The 24,714-nt window shown below is 42.6% G+C and overlaps 2 protein-coding genes across 2 annotated transcripts in view; both read left to right on the plus strand.

Annotated features, from left to right (window-relative positions):
• TMEM100 (transmembrane protein 100) overlaps window positions 1–24,714 on the plus strand; it is a 369,211-nt gene that overhangs the window by 134,778 nt on the left and 209,719 nt on the right. The window lies entirely within an intron of this gene.
• On the plus strand, window positions 764–6,531 carry CUNH17orf67 (chromosome unknown C17orf67 homolog). The gene is made up of 4 exons (XM_065735624.1): window positions 764–841; window positions 1,490–1,590; window positions 4,462–4,600; window positions 6,067–6,531. The coding sequence occupies exons 1-3, from the start codon at window positions 787–789 to the stop codon at window positions 4,576–4,578; spliced, it is 273 nt and encodes a 90-aa protein (XP_065591696.1). The 5' UTR covers window positions 764–786; the 3' UTR covers window positions 4,579–4,600; window positions 6,067–6,531.

Raw genomic sequence — 24,714 nt, forward strand, 5'->3', positions numbered from 1 at the left:
AGCGACCGTGGCTGCAATTAGAAGCTGCAGTTCTTTGCGCCTCGAGAACAAAGCGTTAACCGTGACCTCAGCCCAGCAGTACGCGTCTCAACCCAGGGTTTGATGCAGTTCCCCAAGGGACCCGTGCTTCTTTCCCTGCACACTGCGCCCGGCACAGCACTGCTGGGGGGGTTGAATGGTGGCACTCCTGAACCAAACACATCTGTTAAAAGTCCCATCCTTCACACTCCGTTAAATATGAAGTCATTTACCATCCTGTTTTCCACCATCTTGCCCGAGAAAGAGAAGAGTTGCGTGATCTGTTTACTACAGATTTCTACTTTGTATTTCCACAGCACTGGTTTGGCCTTGTGGGAGTTAAAGCAGGTCAGTGCGTTCCTCTGTGCTGGAGCGAAGTTAGAGACAGGAGTTATTAACAATTCAATAACAGGCGTTTGTCTTTCCAAAAGCCAATTCCTTTTTTAGGCACCTGAGACCATCGCTGTGCGAAGTACAAAGCACGGGTCTCGTTTTCACACATTTAAAACACCCCGCGCAGCTCTGAAGATTGAAGTGGAAAAATGGTCTTCTGTTTTCTTTCCCTCAGGAACAGAGTTATGCTGAGAGTGCTTGAGCAGATAATAGCCATATTCAAAACTTCACGCCAGATGTCTTCAAAACTGTACCGTAAGTCACATCAGTTACAGCATAAACAAACATTTGTGACTGACGTAGCTACTTCAAATAGGCTGATGCCTCCGTCAGCAGTGCTCACACTGGAGCAGGCTGAGAGAAAGCAGAATCAGAATGAAGCAGTTACTTGTGTTTGTCTTCCTCCTGGTCCTCATGACCGCTTTTACAGGTAGGAGTTTATACAAAATAAACCTGTGTACATATATAATTATGGAGTAAGAGGTGCAAAACATATTGTCATAATATTAGTGATTTGTATTTTAATATCTTCATATTTCATTTTTAATACTTAACTCTTTATATGCTGCAGGCATTCCATGATGTGAGTTTTAACAAGTGAGCTATTGTATCAGATATTTTACTCTCTGTGTTAGCACACTGTACTCACTTATTCTAAAACCAAAACACTCTTTTACGAGCTTATAATTTTAATATTATTTCACCTAACTCTCATTTGCTTTACTTAGAAAAATAATCCTGAAAAGTAAAGAGAAACAGAAGGGAAAAGAATTGGAAGAGTTACTAACTGTAGTGACTAGGTGGTGCTGTTATATTTTTTCAGTTTAGGCAGTGACATTAATATGTAGGATTTGTTACATGCTGGTAGAACTAGACTATAGAAAGCACAAGTATAAAAATGGTTTAAAACTCCACTCATATCTCCTGGAATGCAGTATCCCCTGGGAAGGGGCTGTAATGAAAGAACACTTTGTATATAGACAAAAATGAAGTTTGGAGACATTTCATTTCAGAGCTGACAGATACAGCGTTAACTTCATGGATATTTCATAGCTCTCTGCTGCTTTTCCATCTGTAGACACTTCACCAATTTTGTCTGAGAAAGAAGCCAAACAGATTCTGAGAACTCGTCGTGAAGACAGAAGAAGAAAAGCTGGTTTCCCTGATGAGCCAATGAGGGTGACTTATGACATTTCTTTTTAAATTGCATTAATTTAAAAAAAATGGGGGGAAAAAAGTGCTTAATATTAGATTTGTATAGATGCAATTCCACAGAGTAAGTTATGAATATCACCTTTTTAAGAAGCTGCGTTCTTCTGTGAAATATTAAAAACCTCTGAGTGCCAGATAGCATTCTGTAGGTGCTAAACATTGCTCAGGATGTAGATGGCTGCACAGTGCAGAAATTATTTCTCGTGGTTCAAAAATGCAGGTTAAATTATTGAGAAGAAAGTGGCTTTTCATGTATAGAAACGTGGAGTTCATCAGGTTGTTCCTGAGAAACGAAATAACAGGAAATATCTTCTACCTATGGTACATTCTGCACTCAGGGCAGAAAGGAGGTGCAGGTGTCAGCGGTCAGTGTGGAGGTTGAGGTAGCTCTAAACCAGCCTTTAAATCACTGACTTTCATTTGCTTTTCTGTGAGTGCCACAGCATGGTGGTTTTTTATGACACTGTAGGCATTTTTAGCTGCTAGCTTAATGCGACAGCATTGGTTTTGTGTGTAGTGTTTACATTTATTGATCTCTAACCCAAATTACAACAAAAGGAAAGTGAAAGAATTTAGGAACCTTCTGTCTTACATGCTTCAAGAAGATCTAACATATAATTCTGTACTTCTCTAGAGTTACTTAGGTATTTTAAAATTAGTGCCTATTTTCTTCCAAAGTAAATAAACTGTGCAAAAATTATATGGCTCTGAAGAGGCAAAAGCCACAGAATCCAGAAAGGACACAATAGATCGTGGATGAAAGAGGAATACAGGGGGCTCCGTTTAGCAAGGTGCTGGACACTTCTGTACACCATAGGGCACAAAGAGCACTACATACTGTGCAAGGTTGAGCTCAGTGCGTGCCAGGCTTGTGGAGACAGCTAGTGGTTTTCTCTTTCCGATGGTTATTGTATACCAGCCAAAAAGAATCCACCTGACAGTCCTGGCTGTACACTGCCTCCAGCCTACACACTTCTTTGTCAACAGTGTTGGCCACAACAAATCAAAGCTGTCACCAGAATACCACACCATGCTTGTTAACTATCTTGAACAATTAACACTTTACAACAGCACCAAGATGCCAGTAGGTGTGTGCTTCACAGCTTCCCACAGCAGCCAGGGTTGGTTGGTTTCCACGCTGTTGTTCAATAAGCTTTGCAGTTGTTGCAAATTGGTGGGAGCACATCCCAACCGTGCTAGTGCTTAATATAACACCATGATTATACACACATTATATAGTAAGGATCTTAAATATAAAATCAAACAATAGGGATCGAGTTAAACTGTGTTACAGGGAGCTAAATATGTACAAGTGGAGAGTAGAGTGAGCTAGGGCTAGAGAATCATTTGATTACTGACGTCTGCTGCTCTGTCCTGGCTGCTTTGCATCCTACCAGAATTGGCCTGGGAAGCACTTTGTTGAGACACTTTTTGATGAGAAATTCCAATTGATTTTTCTTCTATACACAACATTGTTTCTCTGTAAGAAAACCCATATGTGAGAGTATTTGTTTTTCTCACTAAAAGTCAAGGTTTTCAGTGAAAGAAAATATCCTTCAATAAAAAACCCATCCCTCCTGCCATGTGGAACATGGAGATTTTCAGTTGTGAATGAAGGGGCATGGCCACTGTATCCCTGTGCACAATTCTAGCACAGACTCAAAGAGAAAAATTGATTTTGTATGGATTCTTTGTAGCAGAATGAAATCACTGCTGGGATGAACCTGCCTCTGTTCAGCTACTTTAAGCAAAAGCTGTTTGTCCAGGCCAGCTCATGCTGAGCTGAGGCATTTAATTTGCAATTCTTTGTGACACAGTTTGACTTCCACAGCGCTGCTTCACTAAAAAAGCCCATTCAGTTACAGACAGCAAGATCTGCCATTTTTGATTACTTTAAAATCTCGTTTCTGTTATCAACATATTTTCATCTTACTTTAACCAAGGCTCTGCTTTTTATCACGTGGAATCTTTTCAGTCATGTAGTCCTGTTCTCTGCAAGTTCATTATGCAGCCCCACTGAGGGACAGGAGCCAGGGCGCCCTGTGCTGCGAGAACACAGAGCACAGTGGAGGGCAGGATGCTCGTGCTTCCTGCTGCCATCCTGCACCAGCCCTCTGGGCAGCTCAAAAAGCACAGAACTGGATGGCAGTGGGAATAGTTGGCTTGTGCAGAGGGTTTATGCTACAGCTTCAATTGCTGCATGACCCAGTGTGCTAAGCAGTGGGCTATATTTTTGCACTCTCTCTCACTGGGCTTATAAGTCCACATGTGCTAGCACTGTAACTTCCTAAAAGTGAATTTTCTTCCTGATGGAGGTCTAGTTTTTTGGCACATGGCTTGCTTAGTTTGACAACTTGTTGCTTACAGCAAAACCCTGTAATTCCTATTATTTATACTTCACACAAGGCCAGCCAGCACTGATGCAAGGTGCTTACTGGAACCCTGCAGAGTACTGCCATGTATCTGACCAAAGTTTAATGCAGGAATCCGTTTTCAAAAGAGCCTACAACAAATCTGCCAATGAGACTGCCTTTGTAACCCAGGGACCAACAGAGGCTTCTATGTGGATACTCCAATAAAATACGTGTATGCAGAATTATTAATTTATGAATATTTTTAGAAAATTCTTGCCCAGCACCTGTACTGGTCTGGCTGATATCGATCATTAAGCACTGCTACATTAGGACAAAGTGACTAGAAATCCCATTTCATGGCATTTGATAATTTTCAGAGCTAAGTTCATTTTTCTTGAATAAGCTGTAAAATTGAGCTGGTTCATTGGGTTCATCATCCCTGCGTGGTTACATAATTCAATTACATCTTCTTGTCTTTAAATAGGAGCATTTGCTTTACCTCCAGCGCTTGGAGCAGAGATCAGAAGAGCAATTCCTAGAACACTGGTTGAATCCACACTGCTTACCACACTGCAACCGGGATTTAGTCCATCCAATCTAATGCCTTGCCTGCCCTGTGATTGGTATATATATCTATTTCTTTTACAGTGCACATTTCCTTTTTTTAGAATAAGAAGTAGAGCTGATAACTAGAAGAGGAGAGAAAAGCCAGTGGTTTGAGAGGGCACCTTGCACTGGAACATGTCTGGCAGTGAAACAGGGCAATGGCAAGGAACAGAAGTGCTTTAGGCACCAACTGTGTCACTGTAGTTCTGTTCAAGTTAATAAACCATTTGATTATGCATTTCTCTGCTGTGTGGATATAAGTTGGTAACTGCATCACAGTCTTATTAACTTTGCTTGACAGTGCTCCATTTCCAGTGTGTCTGTTTTAAGTCTTGCATTTGTTCACTTACTTTCTATAAGGGCTGTGGCAGGATGAACCTCAGTCTTCACCCTCGGGTATCTGAGATACAGCCTGAGCTGCTGGGAGTTGAGTTCTGCAGTATCTCAGCTGCAATAACTTGCTCAGTGCTGATTTTTCTAATGGAATTTTGTTTAGTACACCTGCTGGTTGGCATTAACACAGTGCATTTTCATGTGTTATTAGTTCTGTTTATGATTTTCAGTATCACTGTAATAGTGTAATTTTCTTTCTTACCTCTGCTGATCATGTACATCATGATGTTCAATGGGAAAATATAGTCCAAGGCACAGCCCAGAAAGCAGGCATTACTCATAATCCAATTGGTAACGATATGCCACATCCCAGTGGAACACAAAGTTTGCGATGCAGTCATCCTTTTTTTTTCCCCTTGTGTGTTTTGCATGCAGTTATACAGAATTCAGCAACTGTGATGATCTGGGGGAAGGCAGACATAAAAGTATAAGGATTAATCCTAAACTTTTCTAATTCTTAATGACTGTTTTTGATACTGGAAGAGCAGACATGCCTCCTCTTGTATATTTTTATATCAGGATAAGCATTCCAGCTGACATTCTTTAAACAGATGTGACATTTGTCAGCCGGAATAAGCTTGAATTCTCAACATCATAGCAATGCTATATCACTCACAGTTAACTTCCTAACATAAAAATTGCAGATCCAGGAGCATACTTTCAAAAGCATTTAAGCAGTAAAATACAAAGATGATATCTGTCAGGGCTGATGCGATTTGAAAGTTAGAAATTTAATCTGCTTAAAATTATGCTAGGCATCTATCTGATCTATCTGTACCTGTGAGTATCTAAATACCTTTGAAAACCTGGATACTGGGGCCGACTTCAATGGAGCTGTACTAATCCACAGTAAGCCAAAGGTCTGCAACATATTTAAAAGGAAAACCACAGGATTCCCAGAGCTGAGCCCTGGGAGGTAAGTGGGCACATTTCAAAAAGCTTCCAGTTGAAAGTTGTCTCACTTCTGTCCTGCTCACAGCGAGGTGAAGAATTACTGTTAGAAATGTGCTTAAAATATTTGGAGCCTTTTGTATGTTATTAGTATGGCCAATTTCTCTGTGTGTTTGAAGTGTATTTTTTTTTTCTGCAGATGTCTTCATGGGCCGAAGAAGATACGCACTGTGATTGTGCTGAGGACAGAATTATTACTGCTTTGCCTTTATGCTCATTGTAGAGCTGAATCTCTTTGTAATAATCATAATCCTAGTGTTAAGGCAAAACTTCAGAACAGAAGTAGCTAGACAGATTACAGGCCAACACATTTTCCACCTGCAAAGATAATAATGATTGCATGTATGAATAAATAAAGGAAGGCTTTCCTCCAAATTCTGACCTACCAGCAAGAATAAATCACTAATTAGTCTAGAGGATGCTTTCTAAGAGGACAACTCTAGACTGATTGAAGTAAATGGAACTTAAATGGATTTGGAGGAAATGTTAATTATAGTTTTGTAGCTTAAGTAACAATAGTATATGAAGATAGAACATTTATGCAGTGCTGATCTAAGTTCAATTACTTGATGAGTATTTCATGTATTGTTTCATAATAAACGCTTAATTCAAATCCATTTTCAGATGATTCTGTTATGCTGTCCTTTGGCAATATGTGCTAAAAAAGATTTCTGGAAGTGATGCTCAGGACTGCAAAGTGATTTCTCTTTGTAATTCTCAGGTCAGCCACGTGTATCCATCCAGCCATCCCTCTTCTGGCTGTATTCCTTCCTAACTTATCCCTTGGTATAGAATATCCAATACAGTTAGATGGCAAAGGGGTGATACCTGCTAAACACCGTGAGAAATGTCTCGATTGCTCTTACCTAGCAGTTATGATTTGTAAGAGCAATAGAATTAGTTATGGACAGACTAAGCTAACAGCTTGGCTGAGACCCTAATGACAGGTAGCTAAATAAAAAGCAATCATTACTGCATCATTAGAGCTTTTTTAGGTTCAAATAGCACAACAGTGCTAGTATACTTTCTTACTGGAAAGAAACTCTCTTGGATGACTGCAAGGAAATAATTTGAATCTCAAAGCATCAAAGGCTTACCTTCCCCAGCAGTCAAGATGGAATCATAGATTAAATCTGGGAGTGTAAAAAAGTAAAATGAGGTTTCTACTGTCTCCTTCATTCATAATACTCTCAATATCATTGTGTGAAACCCTGGCTCTGTTTTCTCTTGATTAGTGAAAACAATCACATGAATCCCAACTGCCAATTCCCCCCCAATGAAAATTAAGTACATCTCTGAAATAACAGAACTCCAACTCAGTTATATTCACTCATGGGTTACATAATTAGTAGGGTTAAGTGGTAGCTGTTAGTAACACCAAACTAATCCTAATGCAAACTGATTTAAGAAGCCTAGTTTTCCATTCATACAAACTAATCTGTGCCCTGCAAGTAAAACAGAGAAGCACCCTTCAACCCAGCTGAGAGAGCACCAAAGAAGAGGAGGGCTATCAGAGCACAGCAGGCTTCAGGAAGTTTGCTCAACAATGGCAAACACTGCTAAAGACAGAGATGGCAAGAACATGGGCATGTCAGGCTTTTCAGACTATGAAAAAACTTATACATCTTTTAGCATAAAAGGTTAACACTGCATAATTACACTTAGTTCTAGCTGCAGAAATATGTAATTAAGCTTTTTCCAAAGTCCTTCAGCGTGGCTGCTCCACCTTGATTTTATCCTCTTCCTCTATACAGATACTTCCTCTAAAGCCACGCTCTGCTCACACACATCTGAAGTTGAACAAAATAAGTACGTTTAGGGAGCAGTCAGGGGTTTGTTTTTGCCCAGATCTAAAATCTGGAGAAAAATGATAGACTTCAGTACGTGCATGCAAACCATCAGCTTTCCCACTGGGTGAAGATTTCTGATGATCTGTAGAGCAGTAGATCATTAGAATGGACACGGCAAAGCCACAAGAAAGTTTAACATAATGCAAAATGCTGTATGCTGAAGATGGGAGAGGTGGCAGAACTGCTGATTTTCAAATGCTTTTACAGAGAAGAACTGCATCAGGGTTGAGAAAATCACCTAAGAAAGAGATAAGGATATCATTAGCTTTAATCACTGCCTGCTTTATATTCGCTGTGTCTATCACATGTGAATATATATCCTCTCATGTGAAGAACTGTCCACTAGATGCCACTGTTTCTGCATACAAACTGCACCACAGCCCTCAATGGCTATTTTCTCTCAAAATTTTTGCACCCCTCCTTCTTCTCTCTCCCTTATATATATATTTAACTCCTTTTCTCGAAACATTCATCTCAAATGATCAAAGTTAAAAGTCACCTCTGAATAGGAGAAGAGACGTTTAGAAAATGGCTACTACTTTTCCCCTTTGGATCCAAGGTTGTGGATTTGAATGCAGTACCTTCCTGGTGATGTGGGTACACCCTATTATGTCATAGAAGGAAATGTCTGAAAGTTTCCATGAAGAACATGGAAGAGGTTTGGGACTCATTCAGATGCAGACAGTAGGAATGGGTTCTGTGTGTTTGCAGAAGCTCTTCACTCACAGAGTGGATCCCATTTGATGTGTGTTCATTAACTGCACACCGTGAGCTGCAGACTCACTGCATGGCAAAAGCATCACCCTTCGTGACATCACCCTACAGCATTTATTACCTTTAGTAGCTTAGGAGACTATGTGCTAGGTGCTGTACAAACCAGTGCTGGAAAATCAGTCTGTGCCCAGGACCTGAAATATATTACACTTCCATAAACAAGGTGGATAAATAATACCAACTGTAAGTTAAGTATGCAACAGTTCAAGGAGAAGAGACAAAGGCTGTGGTTTTTGAATGCATCAATTTCTTCAGCAAGGCCAAGACAGAAAGACGTGTTCAGAACCTGATCAATATTACATGAAGCAGCTATAATATTGCCACCAACAATTTGACAGTTCAGCTAATTGATTATTTCTAGCAGACTGCCTTTCCTTTCAGGAGAGCACACAGCAGAGGTACTTCATTACTCAGACTGGCATTTACAGAATCACCACTGGAAGTGAGTCAGTCACTTACTTGAAATCCGCTTTCACAGTGGTGAAGGTAACATCAAATGCAAAGTGAAATTTATCTATTTGCAGTGTAGATGATACAGTATCTGCCTGCTTCTCCTGGGAGCCAAGCAGGTCAGTGTACTCTTCTGTCTACAGCAGTACTGCTTCCCTGTGGCATTTCTGAAAGGTGAACACGAATGAGCAAAGAAAAGCAAATGCAGATGACAGTCTCAAACCAAGTAATGTCTGTGGAAATGTTTCCTTACAGAATTTTTTTCTTTCCAAACAGAGACTTGTTTTGGATGTTAGAATCTGCTTTTGAATGAAGGCTTCTGTTTCTCTGTCTTAATGAATGAATACAAAAACAAATTCTGAAACTGTGGAGGGAAATTGGATTGATTGAATGTGATCACCGTAGTAGGAATCTAGGCTAGTTTCTCAGTAAGAAACCTATTGTAAAATGACTAAAGAGATCAGATTGGACTTCAGAAGGTTATCTGAGCCTTTTATGGTCTACAAAGAGTAGAAAATCTTGTGAGAACTATGTGTCTGAGATTTCTGGTATGTGATTAGAAATGCTGAGCAATATGTCTCCTTTCTGGCATTTTAATCCTTTTTCAGGTCTGGGAGGAAAGATGTGTACTAAAGTGAAAAACAGTAAAAAGCAGAAAAGCTTTAATGAACTTTGAGATGATAAAACTACCCTTACTCTAGCAAATAGGCAATGCAGGGCATTGCAGGCCCAACATGAAACCAAAACCCTGAATCAGTACTTTTCCAAATTTGGGGGTATTTGGATCCAAGGATTCATTTAGACATCGTTCCTTTTGAGCACTAATATAACATGAAAATCCTACACATAACTATTCATGTGAGTGAGCCAACCTTAAACAAAGGAGATCTTTGACCAAAGACAGAGTTAAGTGGGGTACAACGTTGCTTAATTTTGGATTTTTCAGAATAAAGATAAACCACTGAGTGGCTCCAAAAAATGTACTCAACAATGCGCTCCAAATGTTCAGAATACACTTGGCTTAGAGCTTTGTTGGTGGAACTCTGAATATGGGCCTACAAAAATGGGACCAGAATCCAGCCCATGAAACACGACCTGCAATGGGAGAAGGGTTTACATCCTACTGCTATGCTCCCGTTATCAACACGTGGCTTACAAACCTACATGTAATTCACAGGGCACTTTTTTTTCCTCATAAACAATATGACCAAGGTTCTGGAGAAAACAACTGTACAAGAGGAAGACTTAACACTAAGCAACAGCAAAAAGAGCAGCAGCAAAAATAGCTTTGTCCTCGATTTATTAATGCCACGCACACACAGCATCAGTTCTGTTTTCACTGTCGTGGAAAGATCCTATTATGATATATTTATAGGTCCAATGGAAGACTCTTTAATTTACTAGGAAATGACAAGGCATCTGGGGCCAACCTGTGTAACAGTTACTCCTTAACTAACCTTAGTTACACACCATTGAATATTTACTCTGAGCCTGCAGGTATGTTTACCATTCATGCAGCATCCCAAGCCATCAAAGAGCACTACTCCGAGTCGGATGTGTTGGATCCTTTGCCTTTCTACAAATGGAATTGCAGTGACTTGAAAAATATCTTTCAAAAAGTTACATTTACAAAGCAAAATCTTCCTGGAGTCAACTGATGGCTATTCAGGCTTAAATAAGGATGGATATCTGCACAGCAAATAAAGGGTTTCAGGATTCATACTCATTCACATGCCAGCTAGACCTGTGGCCAACAGCTGTATGTAAGGAATACTGTTCGTGGCAGTATTGTGCAGCTGTGAATTTGGTTTGTTTCTAGTCTAGTCTGTTCTGTGCTGTGTTATTTTATGCTGTCCTTGCTGTGTTACTATCTGCTGCTACTACGTTAGACTGCAGCCATACTGCAATATTGTATGAATCACATTTCAAGTAGGTCGAAGCGAAGGAAACTCTCAGACAGCAAAAATACCACAATTCAAAATAATCAGAGACTTAAGCTTGAAAACTAAATCATTGATGATATAATTAGGAAGCAAATATTCAGGGCTTCATTCTGTAAAATGTGAGTACATCTCACCCGTGGAAGTCATCCAGTGAATTCCAACTGTCCACAGGAGTGAAGTTGCTACGGTGCGTGGTACGCAAATATTTTTTTCTGTTGTCACCAAACACAGCTTTGGTAACTCGTAAATATGCTCACTTCCTTGCTAACACGGAAGGGGCCAGCAGGCTGTCATTAAGGGCACCGTCTGGGATGGATCAAGGTTGAGCTGAGACCAGTCATCTCCTACTTCCAGCACTTGTGACATTCCCTGTGTTCTCCACTTCTGACATTTCTGAGCACTTGGAAGGAGGTCTGGGCCAGAGGCCGCGGGGACAGCATGCGCCCTGCACGCAGCCCTGCTGACCATGCATGCACATTTACTTTTGTTCAGTTGTGAATATTGCAGCCTCACAGACAGCACACCTACAGTAAACTTCATGTCAAAGCAAAAGCTAAACAAAGTAATAAATGATGTAGATTGCTATCAGTGCTTGTTCATACATGTATGCATGTTCTCGGATTATTTTATGTAGTTTAAGTTACAGAAGTGAAGCTTACATTTAGTGTGTGCATGGGTCTGAATTGCATTTCAGCATTCCAGATGCAGAATCTTAAGTTTTTGAGAACATTTCCTGCCTGGCATGATTTGTTTTTGATTCCTGAATATTTGGTGCATTTCAGTGGTACATGAAGTTTTGCTAACATCAGATCTATAGCTCTGGAAGGGATTTGGCAGAGGGTTAGTATCTGGTGGTTTAGATAAGGGCTATGGCAGAAACAAAATCTTTCTTTTTAATTTTTCCCCTCCTTCTTCCCTATTTACCATTGAGTGTTTTAGAGTTGCTCAGGGAAAGGGAGAAAAATGTTTTCTATTTCATACTGCACAGCTGTTGCACTGCTGGAGGAAAACAGTTTAAATATTAATATGGCTTTGGGGCTAGAAGTATTTCTTAAGAGGCACTTCAATACAGTGACTTTCAGCAAAGTGAACAGCCACAAAAATAGAGTCAACAACCCAAATCCCTCCAGCTGATTGTAAGCCAATGTATTTATTTGTTGGTGTGTGCCTGCAGAACTCATCATGTGTGGCTGTAACAGATACAGCTTTCCAGTCCAGCCTGAGCAAAGTACATGCAATAGTTTAAGATGATCTCTAGAGTCAGAAGCACCTTTCTACTCTCACCTGAAGCTTTAAGATTGAATCGGATTATCTCAGCTCATTCCTCCGTGCAGCTTTAGTAAACCAGGGTCACATCAGCACAGGTTACTGCTCTTTGCTGCACAGCCTCTTCCACCTGCTAAATTCTGTGGCTGTGGTCAAACTGCCCATGGAGATTATAGCTTTCTTACCTCACACTGCAACTGCGTCTATGGGTGTACATTGTGGCTGTCTCTTTTATCTCTTCCACAAACCATGGTTTGTAATACCTATTCTGGCTGCACCTCGAGGTGTCCCACACCAAAGGCACTCACAGTGCTTCATCCCTTCCACAGAAGATCAGGGTTTCCCTCAAGCAAGGCATTCACACAGCAGATTTCAAGCAGTGCACTGAACAGAGGACATTGCTCCAGCTTTGGCACGGCTCTCACACAGGCAGGGCAGGGACTGGCCTTACCAAGGGCTGCAGTGTTATTTATGCACCCAGACTGATCTTCGTTTCTCCTTCTAAAAGGAACTATCATCCTGCATGGTCTGGGCTTCGTGGCTGCCAAGGGGCAGGAGGAGGCTACTTCCATCATTTCAGTCACTCATCTATTTCCTATTTACCAGGGATGGCAAACATTCAAGGCACCTAGTTATCTCAGGCTTTCAGTTCTGCTCCATGGGCTCCACTGCTGAAACCATACTCTCTCAAGTGTAAGTCCAAAGTGAGCAGCACCTGTGGGCCCAGCCCTTCAGCAGCAGGACATGTGTGCGCCCAGAAGGACTCGACTGAGCAGAGAGAGATGGATTGCAGCCCTGAGACACACACAGTAAATCACTAGCACGGGCAGAGAAGCACAGAGGCAACAGAAATACCCAAACATGCTTTTAGAACATGACTCTTTAAAATGAGCAAGACGAGAAAATAAATGACAGCAAGCTTAGTTTTTCCTTATCTGTTGCTAAAATTTAAGCCCACACATCTCTCAGTTATTTTCATCTTTGCTCTTCTGCTAAGTCTATCCTGAAAGAGATGGTTACAGCTCATTATGAGTGGAAAAGGACTACAAAAGATCCCAGCTATGTATCAGCAAACTGACCGATTTCAGACTGCAGTGGTTGTACTCAGCCACGCTGTGACAGAGCTGATGAGATGTTGCAAACTATTGTAGTGGTTCCTGAAAACCAAGGAGATGAGCATTTACCATAACCTTAGCATTCTGACATCATGTGCTGCATTTGCATCGTGACCAGATGTTGCTGAGTACAAACCTCTCCTTCTGATCTCCTTTGCTATCACACAAACAATGCATGCCACTGCTCACATTGATTGCTATTGGTCTGAGGTACTTAGGTCCTATAAATACATCACCTCTAATCTCCTAAAATTTTTAGGGTGGAATAAGGAACAGTGAGATCTGAGCATACATAAAATACCTTAATTTTGCTTAAATAACACGAAGAGATTGCATTTAACTGAAAAGCTCCATAAAAAATATGTTCACATTTATTTAGAGTTACAGTTTCAAAAGGACCTTAAGCTAAAATTGAAGATGTAATACATCCAAAAATGCAAGCTCACATTAAAGAACTGTGTGTGCCACTCAATTAATGGACACCCAGACTCCCCAAACCCAGGAAGAAGGCAGTCTGCATGGATGCGGACACGGAAAATTGCTCCGCCAAAATTTATGTAAGAAAAATAGAATCCACTATTCTGAAAAAAGTGTCATAATGTTTGATGTGCATTTCAAAATGTGTGCCTATTTCAGAAACATTTTGGAACAGATATTCTCTCTCTCTCTGATGAGACAGAAATGTCTTTGCTTCCAGCTTTAGTGCCTAGTCAATGGGAGAAAAAAAAAGGAATTACACTTTCTGCCAGGGAGGGAGTTAGGGCTGGAAACAGAAGACCTTTGGTTGTGCTGTGATTGAATCAGGTGAGGCCAGCAGGGACAAACAGTGGGCTGCCTTCTGAGCGGGCTGAGTGCCGGCCCATGCTCTGAGTGGAGTCAGCCTCCTGCCTTCCCTCTTTGTTCTTTCAACTTAATTCAATCTGGGGGCAAATCACAGTGAAATTGGGTGTGTGTATGTGAAGGTGTGCACACACGTGTGGGGGATGGATGGATGGATGAAAAGATGGACACAAAGGGCAATTGCTGCCCCACTTCCCAGCACCTTCCATCCCATCATGGTCACACCTTCCCAGGGCTCAGGTCCGACACACAGAGGGTCCTTTTTTTTTTTTTTAAATCAAACCTAAGTGCAGAAAAAGCAGAGACCTCATTTATGAGATCTGTAACCTGTCCTTGGGGTGCCTGGCTCCCTCATGACAGTCTGTCCATCAGTGTGTTGCTCTGTCTGTCGCTGGGTCAGCCTGCCTGCCTCACAAGCACATCATGTCACGCCACCACGTGAGGCCTACACATGGCTGTAAGCCTGCCTGCCTTCTGACCCTGCGTCAGTCCGAAACACTGAGAAGATCTGGGTAAACACCGGTTCAAAGCGACAGGTGACCCCAGAGAAACTTTCCGTTGCTGTACCAGGCCAAACAAAATACACTTGTGGGACAAAAGATGTTCACAGTGAGACTGTGCCCAATGGAGAAGCCTAGGGCAGCATGAAGTAAATGCCCTTATCTGCTCCTCCTGTGCTCTGGTGGTCTGGCACAACCAGCAGTGCCCCAGGGGCTGTGCTGGATCAGCCCTTCCAAATTTCCTTCAGAAGGAAACTCAGAATACTGAGTTTGTTGGCAGTTTTTGCCCAATGAAGTCAACACTGTGTTGCATAATCCTTTAGTTTGATATAGCTTCTTCTTCAAGGTTTGGGAACTGAGCTTAAAATAAAAGTGGCTATTTTAAATTAACTGAATTCTAATTGAGTTCCTTAGCTGTGTCTGCTGAGCTCCACCGCGCATCTTTTTTGTGTGTTTTGATATATGGCAACAATACAGAAATAGGGCATTCTGGGATGTGAAGTGGCTCAGTGGAGGAGGATATAAACCAGATGTGTAACATATCCAGTGCACACTCAGTGCACCTCCTGTGACCTGTCTGGAGATGATACAAACACAATCTGTTTTTGAGACAAAGAAATGGAAATTAGCTCCAAGAACAGGGAGGGAATATTTTAGACCATAGCAGTTTAGAGGATAATAAATAATTTCCAGCTACCAAAATGAGAAGAACTAAATGGCAAGAATGAATATTTTTTTTTCTAAAGCTGTAAAATAAAAAAACAAACCAAGACTCTTTCCCCAAGTTTTGATTAAAGCCACAAAGATGATGCTCTGAAGTACCTCCATTTTGTTTCTTATAAGGTTTTCTTAAATGTTATGTACAATTTATCTCAGAGCATATTTACAGTAAGGCTGCAAGCCTATTGCCTTTTGCCACCTGAAGTGACGAAAGCATCCTGACAGTGCAAGCATCTCACATGAGACCAGATTTTAGTAAAATGATACTTCTCCTAAGGGAAGTCCTTGCAAACTGATTTCAGAAATCACATCTGAAGATAAAACCTCATTTCAGGATAATTTTTTCCTCCGGGGGATTTCAGTTGGTTGGCCAGCCCCTCATTTGTTATAAACCTGAACAGATCACTGATGCCATGGATAACAGCTGCTATTAGTCATCATTGTGACAAGGTAAAACATGACCAGTGTGTGTGTAACAGCTTATGCCCCAGTCCTGCTATGCTCACTGAAGTCATACTAACTGACAGCAGGCATCACAGACTCCTGCTATTACAATTCAAACAACAGCAGAGGGGTTTGAAACTGACCAGTTTTTGTTCTGTGGAGCTTTAGAGCTGTCTCTTCTGTTTGTTTCGGGCAGTGGGAGCTGGTGGTGACTGAAAGCAGGCATGTGATGCTGCCCAAGAAGCAGTCAGAGCTTGCTCACACCAGCAGGTATCATCAGAGAATTGGACCTTGAGGTCGATCGATGTAATGATTCCAGTCCAGTATTCTATAGCTCACAAATGCCTCACCTGCTCCAAAATGTTGTTTTTCAATAATTACATCGTAGGTTTCTGGGCATTCATGGCCCAGAGGATGCTGAAATCTGCGGTTTGTTGAACTGCTTTGTAATGGACAACTGGGTTCAGAAAAGTACATCGAGGCAGCAATAGCTGTCATCAGCTCAGTGCTAAACCCAAGACAAGATAAGCAAAGGTGCAAAACATCACCCTGGAAGACTGATGATTCCAGGATTAGTTTGCATTTTTTTTTTTGTCCCTTTACTGTGTTCAAAGCTCCTCTTTGTCAGCACATTGCTGGTCTCAAGTCTTGTGCTCATGTGCCACACACAAGGATTTTTAACAGATATATAACATTAAAGAAAAAGTCACCGATGCTACAAAACTTCTTGCTGTCATGGGCTTGGACTTGTCATGGGCTTTGTCATGCCCAGTCTTATCGGGCAGGAGACTGTTCCCATCATGGGGGTGTTTGGGAGCAGGACTTTTCCCTTTCTCCTCCTCCCGTGGCTGTTGGTGCAGCAGGTCGGCCCTGGCCCTCCCTGTTCCCACACAGACGGGTGGGGATGGGGTGGGCTGGGAAGGGGAGCAGAGGAATTCTGGTTTGGCATCCCTCATGCACCGAGGCAGCCAGGCGGCAAGGAGGGGAGCACAGTCAGAGCCAAGCACAATGTGAGCACGGATTGCTTCTTTTGGAAAGGAGGAAACCCAGGAGCCACAACTGAAGCACTGCTTTGCTGCTGGGATAACTCAGCCGTACACTGCGCGTTGCCCCAGGTCGGTCCAGTAGAACTAGGACGATATTTCACTGCACTGGGAAATGATCTTTGGGCTATGTTATAGAGCTGAAACACTCATTGTTTGGGTAATTTGGAAAAATACCTTGTTTTTCTTTAGCTGACTGGTCTCTGGAACGTTGAGGATGGCATGCACATTGTGGGAAAGAGGAAAAAATGAGAACAAACAAGGGATTTGAATGAATTTGACATGCTGGGAGTAGTGCTGCTAGAGGACAGTAGAAATTAGTTACTGAGAAGGAAGGCAGCACAGATAACTTTGCTGCTGAGGAGGAGGATAGAGGATTCCCAGGACAAGGTGCTGAGGATCAAGAAGGCATTAAGCTAAAGCAGAGAACTTACCCAAGAATGTGTGAAGTTCACTGCCCAGCCCAGACAGCCTCACCTGTATGGCTTGGATGCTGCTGCCCTGTCAGGGTATCCTTCAATGTCCCTTTGGCCTGCTACTGAAAAAGCAATTCTTCCATTCCCTCTTCCCATAGACACTCATTTCTGCCCTTTCTTACACCAGCACAAGCATTCATGTGGCTGTACTGCTCCAAGAAATGAATTACTTGTATGTTTTTTGCATTTTTTTTTTGTTGTTGACATTTGGTTGGCTCAGGTCTGTGGTCCCATTTGTCATACCACCACATGAACAGTGGTGCAGGACAAAGGCAGCTGGGTGCAGAGCAAAGGGGAGAGAGAAACCAGCACTGCCCCTCCAGCAGCAGCCAGATTTACGCCAGATGAAAGCGGCCGTGTAACCACAGCCTCTCTGAGCAGCCCCCTTCATTTCACTTTGGGCACGTGAAGAATCGGCTCTCACTGCTGCTGAGAGCAGCACAAACAGGCTTTTATCATCTGATAGTCTCACATTTGCTAAACCTGTGATGTGCCCTGTGCTCTGCCAGAACTTTTGGAAGGATCTGTGGCAATTACAAGGAAACCCACCTAGGGACAATGTCATTCCAGTGTAAGGAGGCCAGCATGTATGCAGCACTTCAGCAGCTCCGTCTGCTATGAAAGCAAATGAACTCAAGAGCAGACAAGAACTGATATGTGAAGTTACAGTGTGAGTCTGACTGCATAAATTAAAAGGACGGGAATGCAATGGATTTTGAATAGGTTCTTTCACATGACAGTGTTCTCCTGGAATCAGAAGGCAGACATTGCAGCAAAAAGAAATGCTTTGCAGTGTCCTGAAATAAATATTAGTATTTTTCTTAGCACAGAGAAGTTAAATGAAGTAGTAAATCAAAACACGTGTGTATATGTGCATGCATATAAATTAATTAGAGATACGAAGTGTGGACTTGAGAAAAAAGGTGTTGATGGACGATATTGACCTATCCAGAATATTGACTGTGTACTGCAGGTTTTATGCCTTACTTATCTTCTTTCTGGGCTAGGACTGGCAGATACATGAAGGTCTGAGCTTCCATCCTGGAATTTCAGTTTCCTTATGCAGTTCTCTGCACATTACTTTGTGGAAAGAGTTTAGAGCGCTGCTTCCCCAAACCAGCTGACAGTCTGCAACGCAAGGTCTAAGGGAAGAACAGCTATTTTCATTCTGATACTAGGCTAGGTCAAAGCCTGGGGTTGAACAGCTCTTCTACATATCCCAGTGTAACTAGTTCATGGCTGACCAGCACCTGTTGACCCAGGATTCAGTGTGCGGAGCTGATGGGAAGATGTGGGAATGCAGGATTAAGCCAGCACTGGGTAAGGCTAAGTGCCAAGGGGTTAATGCTGGTGATCTGGACCTTCATTGGCTCTCCAGTGCACCTACATCTGATAAATGACTCTTCTTATAAGCTCATGCCATTAATTAGTGCTGATAGCTGATCTATAATGAGGCAAAGGTTAATTCCAAACCCCTGCATAGAGACTTAGGGACAGAATACTGTCCACACTGCCACCATCATTCCTCCCAGTTGAAATCCTGACCTGGTGCCGTGACCTCCAATCTTAATATTAGTGTTATTTCAGCGATAGCTCTTCTTGAGTTTATTGTTTCGCATTCACTGATTACAAAATATTTATTGATGCTTTGAACTTGGGTTGAAAGCAGTGAAAATCTAGTAAAATGTGGCTTTCTAAGAGGACGTACTTGTTAAACCTGAATTCAGTAAGCACATTTTCATTGAAGAGGTACCCTTAATTCCTATATGCTGAATGCTCACTACGACACAAAGGAAACCATACTCCTGTCCTGATTTGACTCCAGCCCCTCCTCCCCCAGCAGTAACTGCTCACAGGCTTCCCAGGGGAGCTGCCCTCTCTGTGCTGACCAGCTCTCCCTCTGGCCCGAGCCAAAGCCTTCTGGGGCTGACTTCCACCCCTCTGACTCAGCCCCACTGCCCATGCCTCCCAGACTTCTGTGACAGTGGAAATTATTCAGCCTCTAACTGTCCTATTAAATTTCAGCTGGTCTTGGCTACCAGCCTGCTCCGAGGGTTGCCTTGTCAGGATGCTTATTTACCTTCACCAAAACACCAGAAGTAGTTTAAACTGAAAACATACCAGTTAGGAGTCTCATGCAAAACATTCAAACGGTCTAAATGAAAAGAATGATTTAGAAGAAAAATACAGAGCTCTGCTGCAATTCAGTGTGTCTCTGCCATCAATAAAAGATACAGCTAGTCACTTCATTCAAAACAAAACTTGCAGTCTTTCAAAATACCCTCCCTGATCAGACCACCAGAGCACTTAGCTTCTCTTTTCTGCTCACCAAATATTTTTATAATTTTCCACAAGAAACGGCCAGGCAAAACGGTAATAAGCACTCAGAGCATGGGAGTACATCATGTCTCCAGACACCATGAAAATAAAATAAATCACTAGAGAAACAAAATTTTATATGGCTTGTTTTTTAAATCATGTTTTTTTCTATAAGGAAACGATGAGCAGAAGTGTGAACCAAACTGAGAAGCAAACAGCTACTCCTGCTTAGATCTCGGAGCACTGTTATTATCAGAAGAAAGCAATATTCAGAAGCAGCCAAGAGGTTTAGGAGCACCAGCCACGGTCCTTAGAAACCCTTTCCCCTTATGATCAGAATGTCAACATCAGGCACAGCGTCTACAATAAATAACATGCACAATTTTAACAATGAGGGCAATCAATCACCATGGTATCTTATCTAGGGGCCAACAGGATTCCTGTGACAGTCTTTAAATCAAGACTTGGCGTTGGTCTGCGTGTGACGCTGCGATGCAATGCAGAGACGCGAGAGCCATCCTAAACCCACCTCACTCACGTACTGACCTGAGTCCAGCAGGAAACAGGCAGAGGTAGCACAAATTAATTAGGCCAATTTATCCAGCTTGTTGCTAGGGTAAGTTAGACCAGACTGCTCAGTCCACAGCAGTGCATTTAAAGCTAGCCCAAGCGTCTGTACTCCTCCCTTGGGTCTGTGGTGCAGATGTAGTCCTTCCTATAGAAAGCACTGAAGCTGAGAGCCTTGGGTGATGCGGGGAGCCCAAACCACTGCCTTCCCTGGGATCAGGATGCACATGGAAGGCAGTGTGAGTGCCTCGTGCCTCACTGGACCTCCATCCTGAGCAGTGTCAGCCACTGCATAGGAGGACCCCGTGTGCCTTCACCATAAGGCAGTATACCCATTGCATAATCTATTTTCATTAATAAGCTCCGGATATTCCTCCCATCCTCCCCTACATTCTCTCTTGCAGTGCTTGTCCTTGGCTACCCTTACAGGCCTGCATGGCACAGCTTCTGCCTCTGCTGCAGAGCTCTGAGCTCGGGAGCCACACTGAGCTGGCGGAGCAGGAGCTTCGGGAGTGGGAACATTTCAATCCCACTTTATGATTTGCCACCAGAAATCCAGGCACACACTGAAATGCTGCCCGTGCATTACCACAGTGTCTTCTATAAGAAAACATGGACTTCTGCCACTAGACAGACACAGAACCCAGTAAGCTATTCCCCGCATTCTTCTATCCCCCTGGGCACCCTGTGTAAGGGAAGCCATTGATGCTTGCCATCAGATAGACACACGGGCCAGTAATAAAGTACCCATGATTCACTGCATTTTTATTCCTTAGGGTGCTTCTGAAGAGGGAGCTACTGATTTCTTATGTTTAAATGATTTGTGAAGGGGAAAAAAAAATCTATTTTATGGCCCACACCATTAGCCATGGGGGAAGCTGTTTTCTACGAGTTCTGTATTTCACTTGATAGATAGCTTTCCTCTAATTATTTATTTGTACTTTGGTTGTTTTTAGGAAGCTCGAGTTTTCCCTTATCTTGTAATTTTGATCAGTTAAAAGTTGCTATCTACTGGGCTAAACACCAAAGCCCTCCCAGTTTCTGCATTTACTCATTTCAGCGGGAGATTTCCCACCATGAAGGACAGGATCTTTAGTGCCTCATCATTTATAACACAGTATCCCCCTCCAGTACATGCTGTTACCCTAAGGATCATGTAAAAAGCAAAGGAGCTGAAGAGAAACAGACATGCCAAGTGGTTTTCCCAGAGTCGCACAGAAAATCTGGCAGAGCCAGACAGAACTCAGCCTGTGTCTTCGTCCTCTGGATGCAGGAGGACATGGCACGTTCTGCCCATAGCCAAGGGTCTGGGCACCACAGAGATGGACGCAGCTCAGATCCTAAATAAAGGCAGCGGTCTCCACATTCTGCCAGCAAGGGGAATCCTATTCCCAAGACAGACTGGAGCCACATCATTGCATAATGTTTTAGAAAGCACATCACCTCCTGGAACTCCCACGGCACGGCCCTCACCACAGGGCATATTTGGGTGAGTGGTGTGAATATGGCCCTTCTTCACCATTTCCTTTCCACATTAGTCACATTTAGTCCTGCTCCTCTTTCCGCCACTGGAAGCCTAGCATAAGCTCTGCATCTGGTCAGGGGAGAAAGCAAGCAAAGCATTTTCTGTAGGCAAGAATCCACAGCTCAAAACCACCTAATAATACGTCTCAGTTCTTCCTGACTTGGTACTGTCTGCATGGGAGAGGCCAAGGTTTGGAACAGAAAGAAGGAATTGGCCGGGACAAAAGTGCATTGGCAGAGTTCTGTGGAGGCACTCACGCAAATCCTGCCCACACTACATCTGGATCCATCCAGGGCTTTCATGATCACTGGATGTGCCAATCTCTCTCTCTCTCTCTCTCTTTTTTTTTTTTTTTTTTCCAAAAGCAAACAATCAATAAAGGGAGAGAAAAAAAATGAAGTAACTGCTTGGCCTCAAGGTTGCTGCTACTCAGGAGCTTCCCACATTGTGCTAAGGGAAGGCAAAGCAGGAAGTGCGCTCTCTTGGGGCCCAGTTCGCACCCAGCTCTTGGCCTCAGCAGCATCTGCTCTTTTGGGGAGGCTCAGAGGCTTAGATGTGGCTGTGAGCTCTTAAAACTGCCTGGGATGAACAAGCATTGCTCAGGGGGAGCTGGCTGGGAAGCAGTCTGTTTCTGTGCATTTTGCTGCTGAAAGTCCTTCGGGACCCAGGCTGGAAGATAAAGCCTTTGCACACATAAAGGGAGCCCTCTGAACGTCAGCAGTGGGGAGGCAGCTTGCAGTCCCACAAGGGGAATGCCTCCACACCTGCACACCTAGATCTTGCCTCCCCTTGTTAACTTCCCATCCATTCAGAGTGGAGACTTTATTTGACTGAATTAACCCACAGACCAATTTATGAAGCACCTGCATCATCGTAGTCTTTCTTATTATCCGAAGGCAGGTTTGTGTGCTTCCTCCTTTACCTGGACATCCCGGATCTACATCAGTTACCTGCTTCCTGATGGAGATAGACAATAACTTCTTTGGTGAAGGTAGCACCCGGTGGAACAAGAAATTCAGCAATGACAAATATGTCCAATGTATTCTATAAAGAAACATTCCCCATCCTTGAGCACTACTGCCAACTGTTTGCCATCATTTAACGTCTCCTTCTCACAAGGCAACATCAGTTTGTCTTCATGGGAACGAGACACTGCAATAAGAAATCATCTGAGGATTATCTATTCTGTGCAAATTATTAATTCAGGGTTAAGATCCAGAACCATCCCTGAGACACAGAGACTGCCTGAAGCAGAGGTAGAGATTCTGGAAGGAGCAACTAAACACCTCATTAACTGAGTTTCATACCATTTAGTCTGAGTGACTGAATATTTCCAACACAATTGAAACTGTGCTTCTCTGAATTAATGTTATTTTTAATAAAAGGAGGCGTTGAGTTGCCTGCTTTGGTGCGCATTGTGGAATGTTTCTAACTTCCCTCCCAGACAGACACGGCTGCATTTGAGTGATATTTGTGAGGCACTTGGAGAAGAAATGTGCTATATAAAATTAGAGATCATGCCAAACCTCAGCGTTGGATTAATATGTCTGTGTGAATGCAGAGGATGAAAAGCCACCTTCCATTTGATGGCAGGGTGTCAAATTCCAGCCTAGTGTAAACTGATGCAGGCAGTTAATTATAACAAAGTTCTACTGACAAAGAATCTGACCTTGGTCCGTTTGCCTGTACTGAAGCAACGCAACCCCCAAGTCTGAGTGTGTCAAAACTTTGTACTAAATTTGACAGCTTTGTTTTTTGGAGCCTTTTATAAAATGGGTCTTTTTATAGCAGTCACCTCTTGCCATGCAAATGTACTGCAACAAATGATGGCAGAGAAAAGCCACCGATCAGAAGATGTTCTATACATGACAATTTAAGAGTAAGATATTTTCAGGTGAATGTTCTGTATGCCCACCTGAAGCTGCAAAGCGAACACCTATCGTTACTTAAAGAAAGAATAAGTCTCCTTTCCATGCTAAGGAATTAATTTCATGTTCTCTCAAGCTCTCAAGTGCATCCCTCCCACGGTTCTGTAAATGGTACATTGTGGAAAGTCACTCTGCAGTGCATGAAATTAGGACGCTGACGTCCAGCAGCATCGATTCTCCTTTGATTAAGAAAGAACTGAGCATTGCAGCAGCACTAATGTCTCACGCCAGATCCCCACTGCTACAGAGGACACGGCTGACACAGCCTTCTGCAAACAGAGCTGTGGGACCATTTTCAAAGTGGTTTCAGTGTCTCACTGGGAGATTTTTGCTGGCTAAATTAGCAAAGTTCAGAGCATACATTAGGTCTGTGACTCCAGTTAATGAGCCCTTTGTTTTATTAGATGAATGGGTAAGGAGGCTCCTTTTGGAATACACTTTTTCCCAGCAGAGTAAAATATCCACCACTGAAAACGGCCATAGGCGATCCATTATTTTTTATATTACCCATGTAAGTTGCCCCTCACAAATAACGAACACTCAAAACTAAGCACTGCTTAGAAGAATAAATGACTAACCAGATTTTATCAGTACACAAGCTAAATTCAATGATTTATGAAGAAATCTTGGTCCCGTCTAATGGAATTTTCCCAAAATAAATTCATGTAAACAACTTGCCACAAAGAGGCAGTCAGTGCTGGTTGGTATGTGTAAACAGCTTTAACAGTTGAGAATATAATCTCCTTGACTGCTGGGCAGTCTGGGGAGATTCATGCAGAGTCTCCGTTCAGAAAACCACCCTTGGCTCTGGTCCTCCTGACATCATAATGCCGCCCATTGCCATCGTTTATAGCGAATGTTACTATCATCACAGATGGGTAGAACGATTCTGCCTCTCAAAGCCAGCACATTCAATTTTACAGTCCTCATCAGGCTCTCACGCTGCTATTCATGGGTAGGACTAGCGGGAGGAGGTGAGAGAAATGAAAAAAATTCCAGCTCCTGAATAAATATATCACAGTGTATT

This window comes from Cyrtonyx montezumae, unplaced genomic scaffold, assembly GCF_038088225.1.
Source record: "Cyrtonyx montezumae isolate F1298 unplaced genomic scaffold, pur_monq_1.0 scaffold_19, whole genome shotgun sequence".
In the NCBI taxonomy this organism is placed as follows: Eukaryota; Metazoa; Chordata; class Aves; order Galliformes; family Odontophoridae; genus Cyrtonyx; species Cyrtonyx montezumae.

Coding starts and splice junctions, on each gene's coding strand:
- CUNH17orf67 (XM_065735624.1), top strand. CDS start 787: ATGAAGCAGTTACTTGTGTTTGTCTTCCTCCTGGTCCTCATGACCGCT. Junction 842..1,489: donor CCTCATGACCGCTTTTACAG/GTAGGAGTTTAT, acceptor TTCCATCTGTAG/ACACTTCACCAATTTTGTCT. Junction 1,591..4,461: donor TCCCTGATGAGCCAATGAGG/GTGACTTATGAC, acceptor GTCTTTAAATAG/GAGCATTTGCTTTACCTCCA.